This window comes from Carassius carassius, chromosome 36, assembly GCF_963082965.1.
Source record: "Carassius carassius chromosome 36, fCarCar2.1, whole genome shotgun sequence".
Taxonomy (NCBI): domain Eukaryota; kingdom Metazoa; phylum Chordata; class Actinopteri; order Cypriniformes; family Cyprinidae; genus Carassius; species Carassius carassius.
Window position 1 is genome coordinate 7,779,191 of NC_081790.1, and position 20,362 is coordinate 7,799,552.

The following is a 20,362-nucleotide window of genomic DNA, read 5'->3' on the forward strand; positions in this document are numbered from 1 at the left end:
AAATAAATAGCTTTAAATATTTAAAATTCTTCAAAATTGCTGACGGTTACATCTAAAATGTACTTATGAGAAGAAATTGATCATTTCTTCATGTTTTTCCATCACTGATTTATTAGAGAGACTTCATTGCAGTTTTACAGATCTCATTAGATTATTAAAACTGAATTTAAAAATGAATGAAAAATAAATACTTTAAAGACTTAAAAAGACTTTCATCAGGTATTTCAACTTCAATTGTAATTGTAAAAAAAAAACTAAAAAACATTTCAATTCAAATTTGAAATTAAAATTTGCAGTCAGAATATGTGTATAATTGTAGTAAGTAAAATACTTCAGGATGTCATTTAGGGAAAATGCACATAAGTTTGTATGTGTGTGTTTGTTTATATATAAAAATCACACAACTGTCTCTCTTTTTTTTTTTTTTTTTTTTTTTTTTAAATAACAAAGCCCAAAACCAAGAGATGAGAGAGTTACATAGCATGTTTTTGAATAGTAGGTTGATTATTTAGGGAACGAATAACCTTAAGGGAATGCCACAATAGGCTTTGTGACTGTTCTTCTTCTTGTATGTAACATGACCCTTTTAATCATGAAGCTAACAGTTACTTACTGTAATTTCACTTCCTTTTCCTGTGTAGAATTACCAAAATGCCATGTAGTAGTGCATTTCCGTCTTCGTTATGATCAGAGTGAGTTTGTTATCGGCATTTCTATATAGGACCCATACTCTATGAAGTTCTTAAGGAAATATAATAACTTTGTGCAATCTATGCATGACTTTTCACTTAAGGAATCAGTGTTTGTCAGTCTGTTTTGACACAAATGTATGCCTTACATTTTCATACTCATAACTGTAGCATAGAGCATCATTACATGTGTAGAGTTTTTTGGTACGATAGAATTGTAGATAAAGTAGAATTGGGAATTTTAGACGAGCTGTTCTACACAGTGTAGAATTATAGTAACTCGCTTAAGCTTTAAGTTTTAAAGTTAGCAAAAATAGTCCAAAGCCCTGTTGAGATTTTCTCAATGTGCACTATACGGTCATGTATCTCCCGTGTTGAATTTTTTTCTATGATTGTTTGTTTGTTTGCTCTATTTAGCTGTGGTTTCAAAATGTTGAAGTGATGGTGCTTTTCCACCACTGAAATTAATAACATAGTTCATGCTTCCATGTATCAGGGGAGTCTTTTCTGCACAAGTAGGTTGAATGTATGTTGTTGGTTTACCTTTTAACTCTACAAGTCAACTTTCTACCTTTTTCCCCCCCATTTTTTGTTTTCCTGCATGTTAAACTCTGCTGTATTTTATAGTACTTGTTTCCTGTGATTTTCTTTCTCTATCTTTAAGATTTCTCATTTGAATCTTTTGTGTAGGTACTATTACTATGCAAAAGAAATCTCACATTGTGGTGCAGTTCTGGACTGTGTAATCAGTCGGTTGGTCTCTTGTGTATGTTGGATGTTGATTATTGAAGGAATCTTGTAATATTGACTTAAATATGCATGTGCACCGACGGAAGCTGGTTATACAACATCACTACTGTGTATGTAAGTGGACATTTTAACAGATTTTGATGACCTTTAAATAATATATTCAGGACCAGAGAAACACCGTTCCCCTTTTTTTAAATTATTATTACTTATAGGGAAAATCAATATATATATATTCTGAATAGAATTTAGATGATAGATATTTAGCGCAGGCCTCCATAACCATGTTTTCGTCTTCTGAACACTCAAAACTATGAGTATTCACTATAGATGAAATCAAAGACAGCTTCCTATGACATTGCAAACGGTAGGTTGAATAGAGGTGTATTGTATATTAAAGGGAATGCTGTACTGTATAGTTATAACCTCTTAATATCATTCCTCACTGTTTCTGCCCAGTATTTCTTGAAGGGCTAGAGTAAACGTTTGCATTCATCTCACACTAGCGACTGCATTTGAGCACTGTTGAGAGGGCTGTTTACAGGGATGTTACATAAATGCATGCCGTCACAATCCCGCAATTTCATTCAGCATGTTTTTAAAGCATGTTTGAGATCTTTACAGCATCCTCTGATCTCATTGCTGATCATTCTATATATTGTATCCAGTTGATTATTTGAATAAATTAAAGCTGCCTTTACTTTTGTTTTATTTGTATTTATGTATTATTAATAGTAGTAGCATGTAAAGTTGTAATAGTATTGTTTTGACATGGTTAAATACTTTCAAGTCTGCAATATTGTAACATTTGCTCTTAACATTTATCTTGTAAGGTAGTCATTAAAATTAGAAATAGTATAGGGATAGTTCACCTAAAAATTACAATTCTGTCATCATTTACTAACCCTCAAATTGTTCCAAACCTGTATGAGTTTCTTTTTTTCTGTTGAACACTAATAGATACAACTTTAAAGAAAGTTGCTAACCAAACAGTTGCTGGTAGCCATTGACTTCCATAGTATTTTTCTCCCTACTATTGAAGTTAGTGGCTACCGGCAAGTGTTCGGTTAACAACTTTCTTCAAAATATCTTCTTGTGTGTTCATGCAAAAAAAACACTTGAAGGTGAGTAAATGATGACAGAATTTTATTTTTTTGAGTGAACTTGCCCTTTAAGAATAGTTCACCCCAAAAATGAATATTCTGTCATCTCATTTTGTTCTACACTGAAGACAGAAACCCATAGCCTACAGGTTTTGATGGCATGAACATAAGTAAATGATGATTCAAGTTATAATTTAAATATTTAAAGTAAAGAACTCTTCATGTGATTCATCACTAGAGGGCGTCAGAGGACTGTGCTCGTGCATTCTGCAAACAAAATATTAGACTAGTATAAGGATTAAACAGAGAGAAAAATATTATTTATAAAGTCAAAAAATAAATTACTTTGAGAATGATGCTTTCGTTTGGCTAATTTAATATTTCGTTTTACGTGACACATAAATATACTGCATATACGAGACCTGTCCTTTTCACACAGTCAACATTAAAATATGTAGAACATTCTGCGAGATATTTTTTTCCTGTAAATTAAGAATATCTGTAGCATTTGGGAGGCGCCACAAGTTTGCTGTGTCTGCGCAGATATCTGGAGCATGTGATCAGCATGAAGGCTTCAGCTCGCATGTTCCTATGGTAACTGATCAAAGCCTCTGCGCGCGTTCTGTGCTCGTGTACGGCAGGACGCAGTTGCGCGCGGAGTCTGTCTGCCACGGAAGCGTTCACAGCACTGGATTCATACTTAGGATACAACTGCAACATCTGAGGCACACTTTCGAAGAGAGCTGCCAGAAAGAATTTTGAGGCAAGCAAGTGGATTTGTAAGTACATATTTTATTTTATTTTATTTAAATTAGATATTCCATTGTGGAATCTGTACAGTTTTGGATCATGTTTGACGATGTCTGACGATGTTTACTGAACAATAGTAATTATTTATTATAATATAATTATTATTTAGATGGTTGTATTCATTATTTATATATAGATTTAATTTGAATATTTATAATATTTATATTTAATTTTTTTTTATTAGACTGCACTGTTCTTTCGTTTGCAGACAGTTAAAATATAAGTACTAATATAAATAAATATATAGTAAACCCGAGAATTTTTTTTTATTTTTTTATTTTAATTTCAGGATTTTCACTTTTATTTCGGTGTAAAGCTCTCGAAAGATGGTCGGGAATAAATCATGTCATAAATGTTATAAACAAGGAATTTACAAGCAAATAATCTGTTTTCTAGCAATTTTAGTTCGAAGCAGTATCTAACACTGTTGCTTTATTTAGATGTACAGATAAGATCTAGCTTTACCAAAAAAATTTTTTTTTTAAAATGGTGGCGATAAGAAATAAAATGCTGCCTAGTCAGTCAACAACTCATTTTACTTAGTATGTTTTGATATATTGTAGTACATATTTCCAGTATTTCATGGTACCCTTGTGTGGTCTCTACTAGAGGCATTCAGAGGAAGCTGACCATCACCTCCTCATGATGCACATGAACAGCTTGTTGAACAGATGGAGTAAGTATTTATCATTTCACTTGTAAAATACATTCCTTATCAGCTTTTTTGATGAACATGGCAACACCGAACATATTTTGGCTGCCTTTACGTACAAGCTATATGTCATTGTGTATTTTGTTTGGTCTGAGAGGGATATGAACCCTCTAATAGCCAGGGTTAAAATTAGTTGCGAGTTAGGTCAGAAGTGTGGCTTGTACTGCCGGACTGCTCAGCTGTTACTGAATGGAATATGTTGGAAATTTATTGCGGTTAGCATATATATTTAATTAAATACATGACAAATGCTAATGCATACAAGGATATTGTTGATATTGTCGTGTCACTGGTTATTAAAATCATGTTTGGTTGACTCCAATTTATTGCTTGTGTCTTTTAAGAGGATTTATAGTATGTTTTGTTGCGATTTGACACTTTGTTTAGCAAATTATGTAGGTGTGAAGAGCTGTTGAGAGTTTAGAAGGTATGAATGGAAATGGAGGCGATAAATCAGATATTTATATCTACTGAGGTAATAGACCTCAGAGTGTCTATCAGTACTGTCAGTTTAGCACAAACAGAAACATTGCAGATGGATGAGGCCAGGTGGAAACTGACAATTCAAGAAACTTGTCATTTCTTGTATAAGCATTGCTTTGCTGTCAGTTAGTGTACAGGAAGAAAACACGGAATAATTTCCTCATGTCCGTGCATTCTTTATTTTTTACAAGCTGAGTCAAAGGTCTTTTATGATCACCAAGGCTGTATTTATATGATAAAATTGCAGTAAAAATTGTAATATTTTGAAATATTATTCAAATTTTAAATAATCGTTTTCTGTTTTAATACAAATTCAAAATGTCATTTATTCTTGTGATTGCAAAGCTGAATTTTCTGCGACCATTACTGCAGGCTTCAGGGTCACAAGATGTCTGTTTATACAGACAGTCAGTTTGTTTAAATCTCATATTGTTGCTAATGGGTTGGGCCAAACTTGCTACATCTCAGACCTGAGGTCAATGACCTTTCTGACAGTTATGTGAGGGGAATGTTTGTTACCTTAACTGCAGAATCTCATAGTCATAAATGATTTGGACACAATGTACAGGACATCTAACTTGGCAACAGGCCCTTTTTATTGCTCCATGTCTGTCAGTTAGTTGAAAAAGAAAGTTGTTGGAATCACTGTTGACCATCCAGTTTGCAGTGGAAGGTCTCAATAGATGGTTAAAGGTCATCTATGTGGGCTAAACAAAGAGAACAAGGGCTTTGATTCAGTTAGCCAGCTGTATTCTGGCAAATCAGTGGCATGCAACCCGCTGATGAACTCAGGCTGTAGCTAATCTCTCGTTTTCTTGATGTAATCAGGATACATTTCCTTTGGACTTTTTCCTTATGTTTTACATATTACCGGCTGGTAAGGCTTTAAAGATTTGGTTCAAGCTGCATGTATTAACTTGGTAGATCCGTTTATACACGTGCAAATGGAGATCAAGTGTCTTAAAACCCTTGAATAACGGAAAAGAGTCTCGTTTTCTCAGTAAGCCTAAGAGTTTCCAATAGTATCAGTTCTTCAGGCCACGGTTGTCGAAATTGCATTTCTGGGATTTCTTGACCATTCTGAATTTGGTTCATGTACTCTAGTTTTTATCCATAGTCTTTTTTTCAAAGCGTTATTTAGTGTGTTTTTCATCGTGATGTTGATTTCTGTTCTGGTAAGAACAGCAGATAGGTGCTTTTTCTCATGTCTGATGCTTCAAAATCTTCACAAAGTGTGGAATTTCACAGAATGGTGTCTCGGTATTAACCGCACCCTATCTGTGTGTGTATGTGTGTGTGTGTGTGTGTGTGTGTGTGTGTTTACACTGTCGTTCAAAGTTTGGTGTAATATTGTTTCATTTTTTTGAACAAGGTTACATTTATTTGACCCAAAATATAGTAAAAACAGCAATATGTGAACTATTATTGCCAAATAAATTTTATGTATTTTAAAATGTAACTAATCCCTGTGGTAGTGTTACAGCAAAGTAACTATGACTACAGTTTGTATATAAACTAACATAACTAACATTAATAAGATTGTCTGCCAAATCTTTCGCTCTTCCTAGCTGTGAGACTGCACGTGCAGCTCTGGATGATGTTAGGAAAGAACGTTTATTTTCAACAATGTTTCTGATCATGTCCAACCTTAACAGTTTGTGCGTCACATTTCAGAGCAGGTTGTTGTGCGAACCTGTCAGAATGTAATGCAGGGACTTGCATGAGGCAGTGCTAACTATTAATTCACTATAAATAATCATTCCACATGCAAAGTGCTCGCTTGCATATAGACATCCACAAAAGCACAGTAGCGAAAAGATAGCATGTTTAATTTGTATCATTGGACAGGTAATAAAAATGGAGAGGCTGGAAAATGGAAAAAACTAAAAAACTTATTTTATGAACATTTGTTGGAAATATACCCATCTTCAGGCCATCCAAGATGCAGATTAGTTTAATGAGAACAGTTTTGGAGAAATTTAGGATTCACTTGCTCACCAGTGGATCCTCTACAGTGAATGGGTGCTGTCATCCATTGGTGAGCAAGTGATGTAATGTTAAATTTCTCCAAATCTGTTCTGATGCAGAAACGCATGTCTATTTGTACTGATATTTGACCTGCATTTATACAATAAGTTTCGTCTCGGTCCTGAATGCATTGAAATACTCATCACACCCGTCCTTAATATCTAAAATATTCATGTGCCGTCTGCATTGCCTATGTTGACTGAGACCTGCTTAACCCACGCATGACTTCAGGGTTATTTTCGGCCAAATCAAAGCACTAGAGATGGTTACCGATCTGAAATGACAGATTTTCACAGCTTGGGGTTTCAGTAACAATCTGTGAGATGATATTGCGCTGTATTTTCTACTATAATATAAAGCTTTGGGATGAATGTAGCCAAACTGTAATCCACTTTCTGCCTCTTTTAGTTTTTTTATTCACTCTTTCTCTCCATTCACAGGCTTCAGAGCTCACGTCATAGAAAGTAGAGGAGATGTGACCCAGGGAGCTTTGGTTGCAACACAGACAGAAGGAAACTCAATAGATATCTAAAGGAGAGCATTCAAAGAGACACACACGACAGTTCTCGTCTTACACTAAATTATTAACTAAAAATGCCCCGTTTTAACCCTTCAGCTGTGCCCATTTTTTCCTGTGTGAACTTGAAAGGGGATTTTATGTGAAAAAAAACTACACAAATGGAATGAAGCTCATTTCGAGGTAGAATAAACCAGTCTAAAACTCTTTCTCATTCCAAACAAACTTTGTTTCAGACTCTCTTCTTACATTTTCCAATTGAATCAAGAGGTGAAATTCACCATTTCAGTAGGAGCGCTGTGTAGCTGAAGACTTATTTCTTTCTATCCTTCACCCCAAGGTAGATCAAACAAATGCTTTGCGTCACACTACATCTGCATCCATTCTACACTCGCTCCCCAAACCGTCTTTGTTCTCTTTCCATGTCTCATTTACATTAACATACCCGGAGACACAGAAAGAGACACCCTCCCTCTCAAAGCCCACGTTAGTCGATCCTACGTTCACCTTTGTCGTTTGCATGTGAGAGAGGCAAGGTACATCATCTGGTGAAGCAGGTTTCAGGTGTCATGCATAACGACAATGACATCTGAGGATGGCGTTAAGACTCGGTGCGTGCGTGTGTTTTTGCGTGATTGTACATGATATCTTATATCATCCAGTTATGCATTGGCAGTAATCACTCTCTCTCTCTCTCGTTCTCTCTCTTATCATACAGGATTAGTGAGTATCTCATCTTATCTGGTGTTGTATGAACTTTGATGGTTGGATGAGCTGTCTATCTTTGAGTGCTGTTTACTTTAGGAGGTTGTGCTAATGCTTCCTTTAGATAGTTTTGGTTTGTTCACACATGCAACCACACATGCATGCCATGTGCAGTGCCAGCATTTAATATCATCCAAGCGTGACAAAGAAAATATGTCAATCAACACTTTTTGTTAGCATAGGTGCACTGCACATATGCCATAGTTTCCCCACAAATTATCTTTACAAAAAGTACTGTTGTGGTGCTGTGTGTGGTATAGCAATGTATCAGATGGAAATACCATGGTATATTAATACAAGTTTTGTCTAATTTTTATTTCTACTATTCTGCAATTTTTTTAATAAATGCCATCAAAGCTATTAAATAATAAAAAAATAATACATATTTTTTTGTATAGAAAGCATCTCTGTACAATGTCAATCCTGTGGCAGAAACAGAGAAACAAATAGAGACATAATTAGCATATTGCTGCTGTTCCAACCAAGCAAAAATGATTTGTTCAACCCAAGCTAAGGAATGATGATGTGCATTTGATCAGATATAACTGCAGTACAAGATTAGATGCATCATTTGAATGCTTAGCCAAAGAGATGTGTTTTTAATCTAGATTTAAACAGAGAGAGTGTGTCTGAACCCCAAACGTTATCAGGAAGGCTATCCCAGAGTTTGGGAGCCAAATGTGAGAAAGCTCTACCTCCTTTAGTGGACTTTGCTATCCTAGGAACTACCAAAAGACCAGCGTTTTGAGACCTTAGGGTGCGTGATGGATTGTAGCATGGTAGAAGGCTAGTTGGGTACGCAGGAGCTAAACCATTTAGGGCCTTATAGATAAGTAATATTATTTTGTAACTGATACGGAACTTAATAGGTATCCAGTGCAGAGACTCTAATATTGTGGTAATATGATCATATTTTCTTGACCTGGTAAGGACTCTAGCTGCTGCATTTCCATGATGGTATATGTCTGAAAAACAAGGTAATAGCATAATACTTTGCAGTTAGTGCATTATCATGGTAAACATTACATCAATAGCCAATTACAAGAACCAAAACAATGTCAACACATTTTAATAGGTAGTTACAGTTAAAAATAAATTGACTTAAACATTTTAAAGGACTGAATTATGTATTTTGTAGACAAACATCTGAGCGGTGATCTAACCCAGTTATTTTATCCCTCACACAGCAAATCTCTTAGACTAATGATTACAGCCTTTTCTCTGTATGTGTGGCCAGCTAGTTATCTAACCAGAGTTTATGCTGAGCAAACACTGATATTATGGACTCTGCTTTCCAGAGCTTTCCAATACAGCAGGAATGCACCATCACCTTCGGGATTATTGCAACCAATACAGAGCTTTGAATATCCGAGGGTGATGTTAACACATACAGAATCTAATAAAGAGTGGAGAAGTGAGTGTGTGTCAGTAGCCTGGGGTCAGATGTTGGATGAAGGTTGTGGCAGGGCCATCACTGAGAAACCCTGTGTTGCGTGCCAAAGCTATAAACACGTTCATGGGCAGTTAGGACACCCAGTGCTTTGGGGACCAAACATGACCCGCAGTGATGTAATCTCCAGCTGACACACTAATACACAATTCAATGAAATGTCCAGCTTTATACACACAACTACACATACAGTAGGTTTTTTGCAAACTGTGTTCTTTATAGAGCTGGAAGATTGTGCTATTGTAGTACATAAAAGCTTGTGCAGTACACAGCATTATCTGTGTTTGGCATCCATGGTCTAAATATGAAGCTCATGTTGCCTCATGTTATGAGATCATCCTGTGAGGACATTTGCAAGTTCTTAGGTTATGGTTATGTCATGTCTGCTTGGCCTAAATAAAGACAAACCATCCTTAAAGGCACGCTTACAGGATAGCTTGTATAGCTAGACTTTTAAATATTAAAACAAACTCACTGTGGTCAATTTGCAGTTTATTTAGTCCAAAAACTGCTAATGTAGATAGGAAAACATCTGGCCAAAATCCAGAGTGACCTACTGTACCACAGGTTACTTTTCAAGGAGGGTAAATCTGAAACCAGATATAACTGACAACAAAGGTGTGCTCAAGGGTGTCTCGTTTACTTGTTTCAAAGATCTGATGTCATCCCAAACTCATTGAACTCTATCAGCCTGGTACCTTGATGCTGCAAATTATAACTGTAGCAGGGGTGGATGATATAAGCAAGATAAAAAGCAAGAATCATGATAACTATGATATATATATATATATATATATATATATATATATATATATATATATATATATATATATATATATATATAAAAATGATTATTATTATTATTTATTTATTTTTGTTAATAATGATAGGTTATGTATCACGGTTTTTTTTTAATATATACTGAACAAGATAATAGTTTTTATAATAAAGTAATGATAGTCTTTTTTTATTGTATTTAGATTTTTCATTTATATAATCATAAGCACAGCAATGAAATGGCTAAATTAATAAATAACTCGATGCAAATGTATGTTTAATCTAGACGTAAGTATTTTATATAAATGCATATTGTTATTTGAGTTATTGTGTGTTCTGACATTTTAGTTTTCATCAAAACGCATGCATTTTTTATTTAGCTGTGGATTATCCTCTGTATAGATGTAATCCTGGACATATGATTAATCCTAATGCAGGCTTTTCTGCTAAACTGGTTTTATGTCAGATGATTAAGGCTGTTTATAATATGATGAATTATTGTCTCTTTTTTTTCATCTCCAACAAATAAGTCTTGGTTGCTTTGATTACTGCTGTGTAAAACGAAGCTGCTCTTTCTGTTGTAGATGAGATCTCCAAGATGTGTGAGGTGGAAGACACTCCAGAACCAGTCAGTCCCACGCTGCTCAATGAGTCCACAGACACCTACTGCCAGACCGACTGCTGGCACCGACTCCGCACCACAGTCCGAAAGCTAGAGTTCTGGGAAGACTTCAGTGCAGAGCTTATCGGAACCGGCTTCTTCTCCAAGGTCTACAAGGTAAGGGTTTCCTGGCAGTAATGGAGGAGTGAAACAAATGTTTAGAGATTAAAAGTTTGCAAAAAATGTGGTAAAATTGCTAGGATGTCCTAAAAGCGGCATGTAATAATGGACGCGGCTGTTATTAAACAGCAAAGCATCTGACTGATTATTCTGCCCTGTAGCAAAAGTGCACTGATTTAATGAAAGCTGTGACAATGAGGCACACTGAGATCTAATGCATTGAGGCCATCAGGATGAATGTTTTCGTTCCACCACCTGCTGCCTTTCAAGAGCAAAGTATTAATAATTGTTAGGGATTTTGTACCCACCCGAATTCCGATGCCAAATTTTCTAATAGTCTTCTAAACATTTTTCTGGAAGTCACGAGCTGTTAGTCCTTACAACAGAACCTTACAGACATGACTTGTCTGTCGTCTCCTAAAAACAAGCTACGTCCTGCAGACAGTCTTTAACCCAACTAAGAAATACATGTTTAACGTCACGTACCGTCACCACCCTGTCAAGCTTAGATGATCTTGAAAACCTTCACAAACAAGAAAATAACTAGATGGTTTAAAAAAATGCCTGAGGAAGCTAAAGTAACCACATTATTTATATGCTAACTTTTCTTGTTTTGCAAAATCTCTTCAGTGGTCCTTTAACCTCACAGTTTCACTTGTAAGAAACCAAACGGCATTTTGTTAGAAGTAATGCCAACACTCACAAAAATGCCATTATTATAGTGAGAAACGCTTGATAGTATCTTGAAGAAAAGACTTTAGAGAGGGCTACGATCACAGGAGAGCTTTACAATAGCAAAGTGATGGAACCTAGATAACATGTTTAATATCAATACACAGAACGTGAAAAACTGTGCCACATGTCTCCACTGTGACCATTCTCACACCACAGACCGAGTAATGACACCATTTGTAAAGAACATTGTGTCCTAAAGGAGACATGTACTGCACAGAATTAGCCCAGGGGAAAATAAGAGGGATGCTTCTTTTTGTTGTGAATGTGTTTACAGGATGTCAGTGAAGGAAAGACGTTTCAGGAAATCCCTCGTATTGAAACTTCCACTGTATGTACAGTATGTGACGCCCCCGCTGCTGAGTCAATAATGATGTAATTCTCCCTCGCTCAGGTGATGCACGGCACCACGAAGAAGGTGATGGTGGTGAAGATCTATAAGAATGACGTGGATCAGAACAGCATCGTGAGGGAGATCAGTCTACTTCAGAAACTCTCCCACCCCAACATAGTGAGGTGAGCCGCCTCTGTGCACGCGATTAATCACTTCCATCAATCCCACGCCGGCCTGATGCTCATATTGCCCACTCAGAACATGGGAAGAAAACAACTCTGACTCTGTCGGCCTAATACTGAGTAATAATACCAGACTGGGCTAAGATTTCCTGACCTTGAACAACGGTAACCGGTGAAATGGTGACAATTTAGATGTTGTTTTTGTATCAAAAGCATCAGCCTGTGAGACTGTATTACCTACACACAGCCGTTGTTTTAGATACTTAGTTTTAGTAATGTTTGCCAATCATTATTAGAATAGCTTTAATATCTCTGTACCAGGTTAGTTTGCAGATAGATATTAGATTTTTATAAATTTAATTGTGCATCTTAATTTCTAATATTTTTATTGTCAGATGACCTTTCCTGTCAAGTAACGCTCACAAAAGTGAATCTTTAAGAACATTAATAATTTAATAACACCATTAAAGTCTTTAACAAATTTTCATATGAATATCCATTTCCATACTGCACTACTGTAGCATTCAAAAATAGGGATCAGCCAGAAATTGAATATCTCTGTTTGCTCATATTTAGGGTAAGAACTAACATTTAACCCTTTGTATTCAGGCCATATCTAGAGACCATAATATCATAAAATGTGGCTTCCTTTGGCTACCCAGAACAGAGCTTTGAGTTTGAGTATGTCACTGCATAGCAACACCCTTTTAACTGCCCTATCATGATATAGCAGTGAGTTTTAGGCATTACTTATATTTGGTTGAAAATGTATTTGCACTATTAATTTGTTTCATTTATGAGTCAGTTCTCAGATGGATAAAGTGAATTACTGTGATTTTCATTCTGTAGGTACCTGGGGATCTGTGTCAAGGAGAATAAGCTGTACCCAATTCTTGAGGTGGGTGGCAACTTTTAGGATTAAGTATTCACAATTCAGCATATCCAGTCTTTTGCCTTATCGATGTGCTGCCCAGAAAGTCTCATGACACAAGCAGTGACTCACCATTATGTTTTTCTAATGTGTCAAGAGTATATAATTTTCCACAAAGAAAAAGTTTCCCTGATTTAACATGCTTTAAAAGTGAGCTGCATTTTCACTGTATAAATCATAATTCGAAGTGTTTTATAATCTCATGTCGTCTCCTCCTCCTCCACCTAGTATGTGAGCGGAGGCTGTCTGGAGGAGCTGCTGGCCAGGCATGACGTCAACCTCTGCTGGAGAGAGAAGATCGAACTGGGCTGTGATATCAGCCGAGGAATGACTTATCTCCACTACAAGAACATCTATCACAGAGATCTCAACTCTAAGGTGAGGACCAGTGAGTTGGCAGACTTTAGGGATCAAAGTTGAGCAATTATGGCAGAGATATATTATGAAATATCACCTTTCAGTGTTCAACCTAGATTTGATAATGTGTGCCAAGAACACGCCTTGCATTTATAGCTAATCACAGACATTTGTAATGTCACTCCATTTAATTTTCTGCTAATGTTTTTTTACGTCTAATGTTCTATAAGCTTGTCTGACTTGACTGACTTGTGCTCATGTTTTGAGCAAAATGTGTTCAGTACATGATTCAGCGAGTACTATGTATGCAGATAGATAATAGCACAGATTTTAGTGTTTAACTGGTAGTTAGCACACTTCGCTTGTCCATTTCCACCTTTCTCATATAACCTCATTTTTTTTTTTAACCTCATTTGTTTAGTTTCTGATATTAGTTGTGAGATAATATAAAATGATCTCCCATAATCTTACAAAGTAAAGACTGGAATACTTACAAAAGTGGCCTCAAAGGTATCTGGAAGCTTAAGCTTAAAAAAAACCCTTTCATTGCATTAGAGAAATATAAAAGTGATATCCGCAAACTATTGCTATACATTTTCTAACTTAACTCATTTAAGCCATTACCTTTTAACCAACTGAAGTGATGTTAGTTCTGGAAAAGGTTATTTGCTCATGTAAATTCTGCAATGAATTTAAATTTACGGCATTTTGTGACAAGTTGCACTCAGTTTGACTTTTTCAATGTGTGAAACAGAGAGTTTGATATTATCTTGAGTTCTTTGGTTCCTGAAGATTTATTTCCGTTATGGTTTCCATTCATTGCATATGAACACAGTAGCAGAGTGATGGAACGTAGATAACAATTTAAATACCGAAACACACAGAACATGAAAAACTGTGCCACATGCCTCCACTGTGACTGTTCTCACACCGCGGGCCAAGTTTTTTCAGCATTTTTGGGTAAAGAACATTGTGTCCTGAAGGAAACGTGTTTTGTAAAGGGTCAGGATCAGCCCCGGGGAAAATTAGAATGACACTTCATGTTTTTCTTCAGAATGTGTTTATAGAAATCCAGTGAAGGAAAAAACATATCAGGAAATCCTTCCTATTGAAATTCCCACTGTAAATACACTGGCGTTTTAAAGTTTATATAACAGTTCTTTCTGGTCGTCGATTCTAATTGGCTGAGAGCGTTTTCCAGCGGTGCAATATTCTACTGAACAGTTTCACTGTTTGTATCACTCTGCATACAGTATTTCTCAAAGAGAGCCTCATGGCAGATGCTCAAATCCATTGTGATTTTATAAATAATACTTTTTTTGTGTCACGGAATGTCCGTAGTTTTTAGTCGAGAATGTACTTGTTTAGACTTCAAATATGCGGTTTGTTAATAAAGATAACGTCTATTTGAGATTTTGCGCCGACTTTTTCAGGGATGTGAGCTCAAGTATTACTGTTATTGTGGAAACCGTGATATATTTTTTTCAGGATGATGAATAGAAAGTTTTAAATAAAGCAGATTTGTTTAAAATTGAAATCTTTGGCAACACTATAACGTCAGTTTAGTGCATCCATGGTAAATAAAAGTATTAAAAGTATGAGACACCCTCACTCATATTGTTGAAATGAGTAAAAGACAAGAATCTTGTTGCATTTGGGAAAAAGGAACCTGTAGCCCTATAAAGTTGTCAGTGGTGAAAAACAGTGATGGTCCTGACAGGTTTAACTGTGGGAGTTGCCAGGCTGCAGGCTGCAGTGAGCACAGGCCTGTGTGTTTGGTTTGAACAGAGATGGGGAGGTCAGACCTTTATTATGCTAATGCTGAAGCCAGCATTCACCATGCCATAAACTCCAGACACCTGCTGCTTTCACTCGCTAACCTTTTTTCTCATTTCCTTTCTTCTCGCTCTCATAAGAAATGACCCGCTGACTCCAGTCAACTGTCAAGCTTTTATCCTCTCACCCTCCTCACAAGCACAGACATGACTTAGCCATGACTTGAAACATGTTTTATAACTAGATTTGGACATTTTCTGAAGCAATGTATGTCCATGCTAAAGTAAACTCATTGCCACAATGCTGTGTCGTTGCTAATGTGTTGCTAGCTGGTGCTGGTTTACTTACCCAATGTAAATCTGAGGGATTTTTTTTTTTAGCTTTTTCATCCTTCAGGAAAAGAAAGTACACTCACTGAATAAGCCACATGAAGTCCATAGCACTTATATTGCTACTATAGTTGACAAGCCATTACACATAGTGGAGGTAACTCATTCTGCTTGCATAACACAGCAGGTTCAAATTTCCACGCCAGAGGTTACATGTGGTTGTATAGCTGCCTTATGTCAATGGGTTTACTTAAAATACATGGGTACTGTTACTGCCACACATGAAACCTCCGAGCATGATGCCACACTCATTGCACATTGATATCTGATGCTCCGGTGAGCATCTACTGTGTGTCCTTTACTGTAAGTTGAGTTGAAGTCAGAGAGTTTGCTCTCACCTTTCCACATATCAATTTGAGCATTTTACTCACTAATGCGACTGATTCATTGACTGAACAAAATGCTTGTCAAGTAAAGCTGATTTGACACTTTGTTTCATTAAAACAACTCGGGTGAATTACACTAAATTAAGTTCACTTGATCCACTGAGGAACATGCGCAAGAGAAGATTTAGTAGAACTCAAGTAAAAGTTAACTTAGTGTACAAAAAAAATAAGTTTTTATTAATAAATAAATTAATTCAATTTTATAGTTGTTGTTTTTGTTGTTAACGATATAGAATATAAATAGGTTAATTAACAATCAACATTATTATTAAATATGGTTTATAGTAATAATTAAATCATTATTATTATATAGTATAATGAATAAATGTATCTATAAGAAAAAAAATTATTTAACTATTGAACCAGATTATTGAATTGTATATGTATTATTATTATACATTGTTTATAATAATATATAAATATTATTATTATTATTAGATAAGATGTAAATGAAATCAAATACATTAATATATCTATAGCACTGTGAAAAATATTTATAAAAATTTTGTTTCGCTTTTATTTATAATGTTTATTTATGAAGTTTTTCATGCTGAATGCGAAAATCACATTACTTTTTGTGTTTTAAACTTAAAAAAAGTATATGCCGTCCACTTACCCGTGCATAAAAATTACATAAACACTTACCAAAAGTGAGTTGTGTGTATGTATGATTTTATGAGTTTTATGAGTTTTGTCTTTTATGTTCCACAAAAGGACTAGAATATTCCAGAATGTCACAGAAATGCCTAGAATGTCTTCATCCTTGCAAAAGCAAAAAAAAAAGAAAAAAGAAAACATGCTAAATTATTATAAAAACTTAACTGTACTAAACCAGTGTTTCATAATTATTGATAGAAGTTCCATAATTGACCTGAACAAAATGCTAATCTGTGAAAATAAACAGTGCAATAATAACGAACACCAATACAGAAGAACCATAAAAATTCAAATTAAATAATTTGTTACATTGTGTAAAACATTTGCGTAATAATGGTTTATTATTATTATTATTATTATTATCATTTAAATATTGTTTAGTTATATTTATTGCATATATATTATATCATATCATATATATTATTAGTCCATATGTTAGAGCCTTGACTTTCTGTTTATAATGGAGGAAAACAGGAACTTTAAAGTTTAAGAACTTAAACTCCACAGCTTTGGAGTCATGTGCTGATGACAAACTGTCCATGACTCACCAGAGCTGAATAATTAAATGATCAGGTAGTGTCTGGGTTTTTCTCTAGGCTCTAGGGGATTTTATAATGGACAATTCCTTAGTGCTGCTCAATCTTCCTGTGGAGCAATACTGCCTTCCTGTGGCACATTACTGTAATTATCCTGCTCTGTAGTTCTGTTTGGAAAAATTGTGGGTCATAGGATGACTCTGTCATTTTAGTAATGTGAGATGGAGGAAAATCTTATACTTTTTTCATTTGCTTGTTTTCACTTGATTTCTTTCCTCATACCACATTGAAAGATGTGAGATAAAATCTTCTATCTTTCATGTGGAATCTTGTTTTTGTCAATCCAGAACTGCCTGATCCGTGTGACCTCGCGCGGCAGAGAGGCTGTGGTCACAGACTTCGGCCTGGCTAGAGAAGTGGGGGATCTGCCTGCAAATGACCCTGACAGGAAGTTGTCTCTGGTGGGATCGGCCTTCTGGATGGCGCCTGAAATGCTTAGAGGAGAGCCGTACGACCGCAAGGTACTGAGAACAGAATGCTGTACCAATAAAATAAGAGGAACGACTTTATGGTTGGATAGTCTTTTTCACGAAAATTAAATTAGTATTGATTTACTGACAGATTCACAATAATCCACATAACATTTTGCAGTTGAGTCTTAATTAAAAATTAACCTTCTGATTTGTAGCCAACCTTTAATAGGTCAGGGCTGAGGTACAGATTTGGAAAGTCATTTATAATGAGTAACCGATATAATAAACTGTGAGCTGTTTTTACTTAATTGAGAGAGAGAGCCAGTGCTGGGGCTGATGTTATTAGAGCTTGAACTGAACCTCTGCTGTTTTTCTCTGTTTAATCACAGGTGGATGTCTTCTCTTTTGGGATCATGTTGTGTGAGATCTTAGCAAGAATCCCTGCCGACCCAGAAGTGCTGCCCAGGACAAAGGTAAACACACAAAGAAAACCGTTTCTATACTTTTTTTTCAGCATGTGCAAATGCATACTACTACTTCATGTTCAGTAAATCGTTACACAGAATGCAAAATTTTGCTCTTGCACGAGCTCTGGGATGGTTACATACAACCCTTAAGAGAGGCTTGTTTTGTTGCGTGAATTAATATGGTTCTCTTTCCTGCATTGGGGATGAAAGTAAGGTCAGACAGAGTGATTGCTCTCTGGTGTACAGCAGTGTGGTCATTTACGCTTCATTAGTGCTGATGGACAGCCGATGATGTCTGGAGGGGAGAGAACAGATAGATCTGATCCAGGTCAAGGGGACCATCGCACAGACATTTAGATACTTTAGTATGCTTTTATTCATCGTGGTCTTCTGTCACATCAAGGATAATGATTTTCTGGTCCATCTACGTTTTCACTCTAGTTGTTAATATATTTAGGAGAATAAAGACACGTGGTTGTCATGTATACGCTACCTGTCAAAAGATTTAACGTTTTTGAAAGAAGTGTCTTATGCTTATCAATGTTGCATTTATTTGATTAAAAAAAGTAAAGTTTGCTTTGACCCTCATAACTGCGATATAGTTAGTTTGTAAGGTTTGTCTGTACTTTTTTAGTGATATATAGTTATGTTTAAAGTTATATGCGAAGTATATCCAACTTTTAATTTCCAGGAGAAATATTGTTTGTTTATTGTATCTTATTCTGGTGAGATTTATTTTATTTGTAAGGTTTGTGTTTTTTAATGAAGCATAGTTTATAAAGTTTGTGTTGCAATTTTATGGTGAAATAAAGTGTGTGTGTGTGTAAAGTGTTTTGTATTATTTTCTGGTGAAATCGTAAAGTTTGTCTTAAATTTTTGCGGTGAATTATAGATTTTTCAAAAAAATTTATGTTGAAATTTTGTGGTGAAATATATTTCATAAAGTGTTGTTTTAAAGTGTTTTTCTGGACAAATCGTAAAGTTTGTCTTTCCTGGTGAAGTATAGTTTGTTGTAATTTTCTGGTGAGATATAGTTTACTTTTTTGGTAAAATTGTAAAGTTTGACCTACAGTTTTCTGGTGATATACAGTTTTTTTTTTTTTTTGTAAAGTTTGTTTTGCAAATTTCTTGTGAGATATAGTTTGAAAAGTATTGTTTTGCAGTGTTGTTGTGAAATATACGTAGTTTGTAAATTGCATTGCATTGCTTTTTTTTTTTTTTTTTTTGCAGTTTATCATAGACGCTATCATACTTTTGCATTTTGTTGTTTACGTTTGTCCTACACTTTCCTAGTAAAATACAGTTTTTTGTATTTGATGCCCCTAAAGAAATGCAGTGTGTTTTCAAATTGCAGTCAACTTTTTTTTTTATGAGATAAATACTGAATACTGACAATACCACATCTTTAAGTATGCAGTATTCTTTCAGTTGAAACATTAAAAGGAAAATTGACATCTGTGTGATCTGTTGGCAGGACTATGGGCTGGATGTGGAATCGTTCAGAGAGCTGGTGCAGGGCTGCCCAGAGCGGGTTCTGGAACTCTCTGCCAGCTGTTGTCAGGTATGAAGTAGCTGCTCGAGGGTCGTGTTTAATATGGCGTGACTGTGAATAGAACTAACACCTGTCGAGAGAGAGATTTCACCTTCAGCATTCATAATGTGGCTCCTCAATCACCTGGTTAACTGTTTTGAAGATCTATATGTAACAGATTCAGTGAAACACCAAAGCTTATCCTGTTTCTGTCTTTCTCTCAGATGGATGCATTCCGAAGACCTTCCTTCTCTGAGCTCCTGGATGAGCTGGAGGACATCGCCGAGACCCTAGAGCCACCAGACAACATCCTAACCACGGGTTGATCTCACAACTCCATCCTAACAAACCCCTGGACTGGAGGATTTAAGGGACAGTGCTACGTAAGAGTGCAGCAGTGGACCGTGACCGGCACTCTGTTCTCCCAAGAGTAGAATATACAGGGAATGTCTGGTAATTGAGGACAAAACCACTCAACTGAAGGTTCGCTCACGCGAAAGCGCGTGACCCCTGAATGATTGCGAGAGTCCATTTGAGAGGCTGAATTTTACCTTTTCTAATTTTTATTTTATATAGATGAAAGTAATATGATTGTTTAGGGACCAAGTTGTCACATTCTCTACAGACCATTCCAGTTTTATATGGGTTACAGAAAAATAAGAGTTCCCTTTTTCTTTTCTTTTTTAGGAAATGAGTTTAAAATTTTAAATACAGCAGAGGAACAAACCAGACTAGAAAAAGTAATTTGT

General features: G+C 35.7%; 1 protein-coding gene across 1 annotated transcript; it reads left to right on the top strand.

The window, feature by feature from the left end:
- The first annotated feature begins 3,084 nt into the window (after positions 1-3,084).
- On the top strand, positions 3,085-20,098 carry LOC132117052 (dual specificity testis-specific protein kinase 2-like). The gene is made up of 10 exons (XM_059526085.1): positions 3,085-3,318; positions 3,959-4,025; positions 10,666-10,859; positions 11,989-12,110; positions 12,960-13,008; positions 13,270-13,419; positions 17,490-17,663; positions 18,005-18,088; positions 19,557-19,643; positions 19,838-20,098. The coding sequence occupies exons 2-10, from the start codon at positions 3,992-3,994 to the stop codon at positions 19,937-19,939; spliced, it is 996 nt and encodes a 331-aa protein (XP_059382068.1). The 5' UTR covers positions 3,085-3,318; positions 3,959-3,991; the 3' UTR covers positions 19,940-20,098.
- The last annotated feature ends 264 nt before the right edge of the window (positions 20,099-20,362 follow it).

Coding starts and splice junctions, on each gene's coding strand:
- LOC132117052 (XM_059526085.1), top strand. CDS start 3,992: ATGATGCACATGAACAGCTTGTTGAACAGATGGA. Junction 4,026..10,665: donor CAGCTTGTTGAACAGATGGA/GTAAGTATTTAT, acceptor TTTCTGTTGTAG/ATGAGATCTCCAAGATGTGT. Junction 12,111..12,959: donor TCCCACCCCAACATAGTGAG/GTGAGCCGCCTC, acceptor TTCATTCTGTAG/GTACCTGGGGATCTGTGTCA.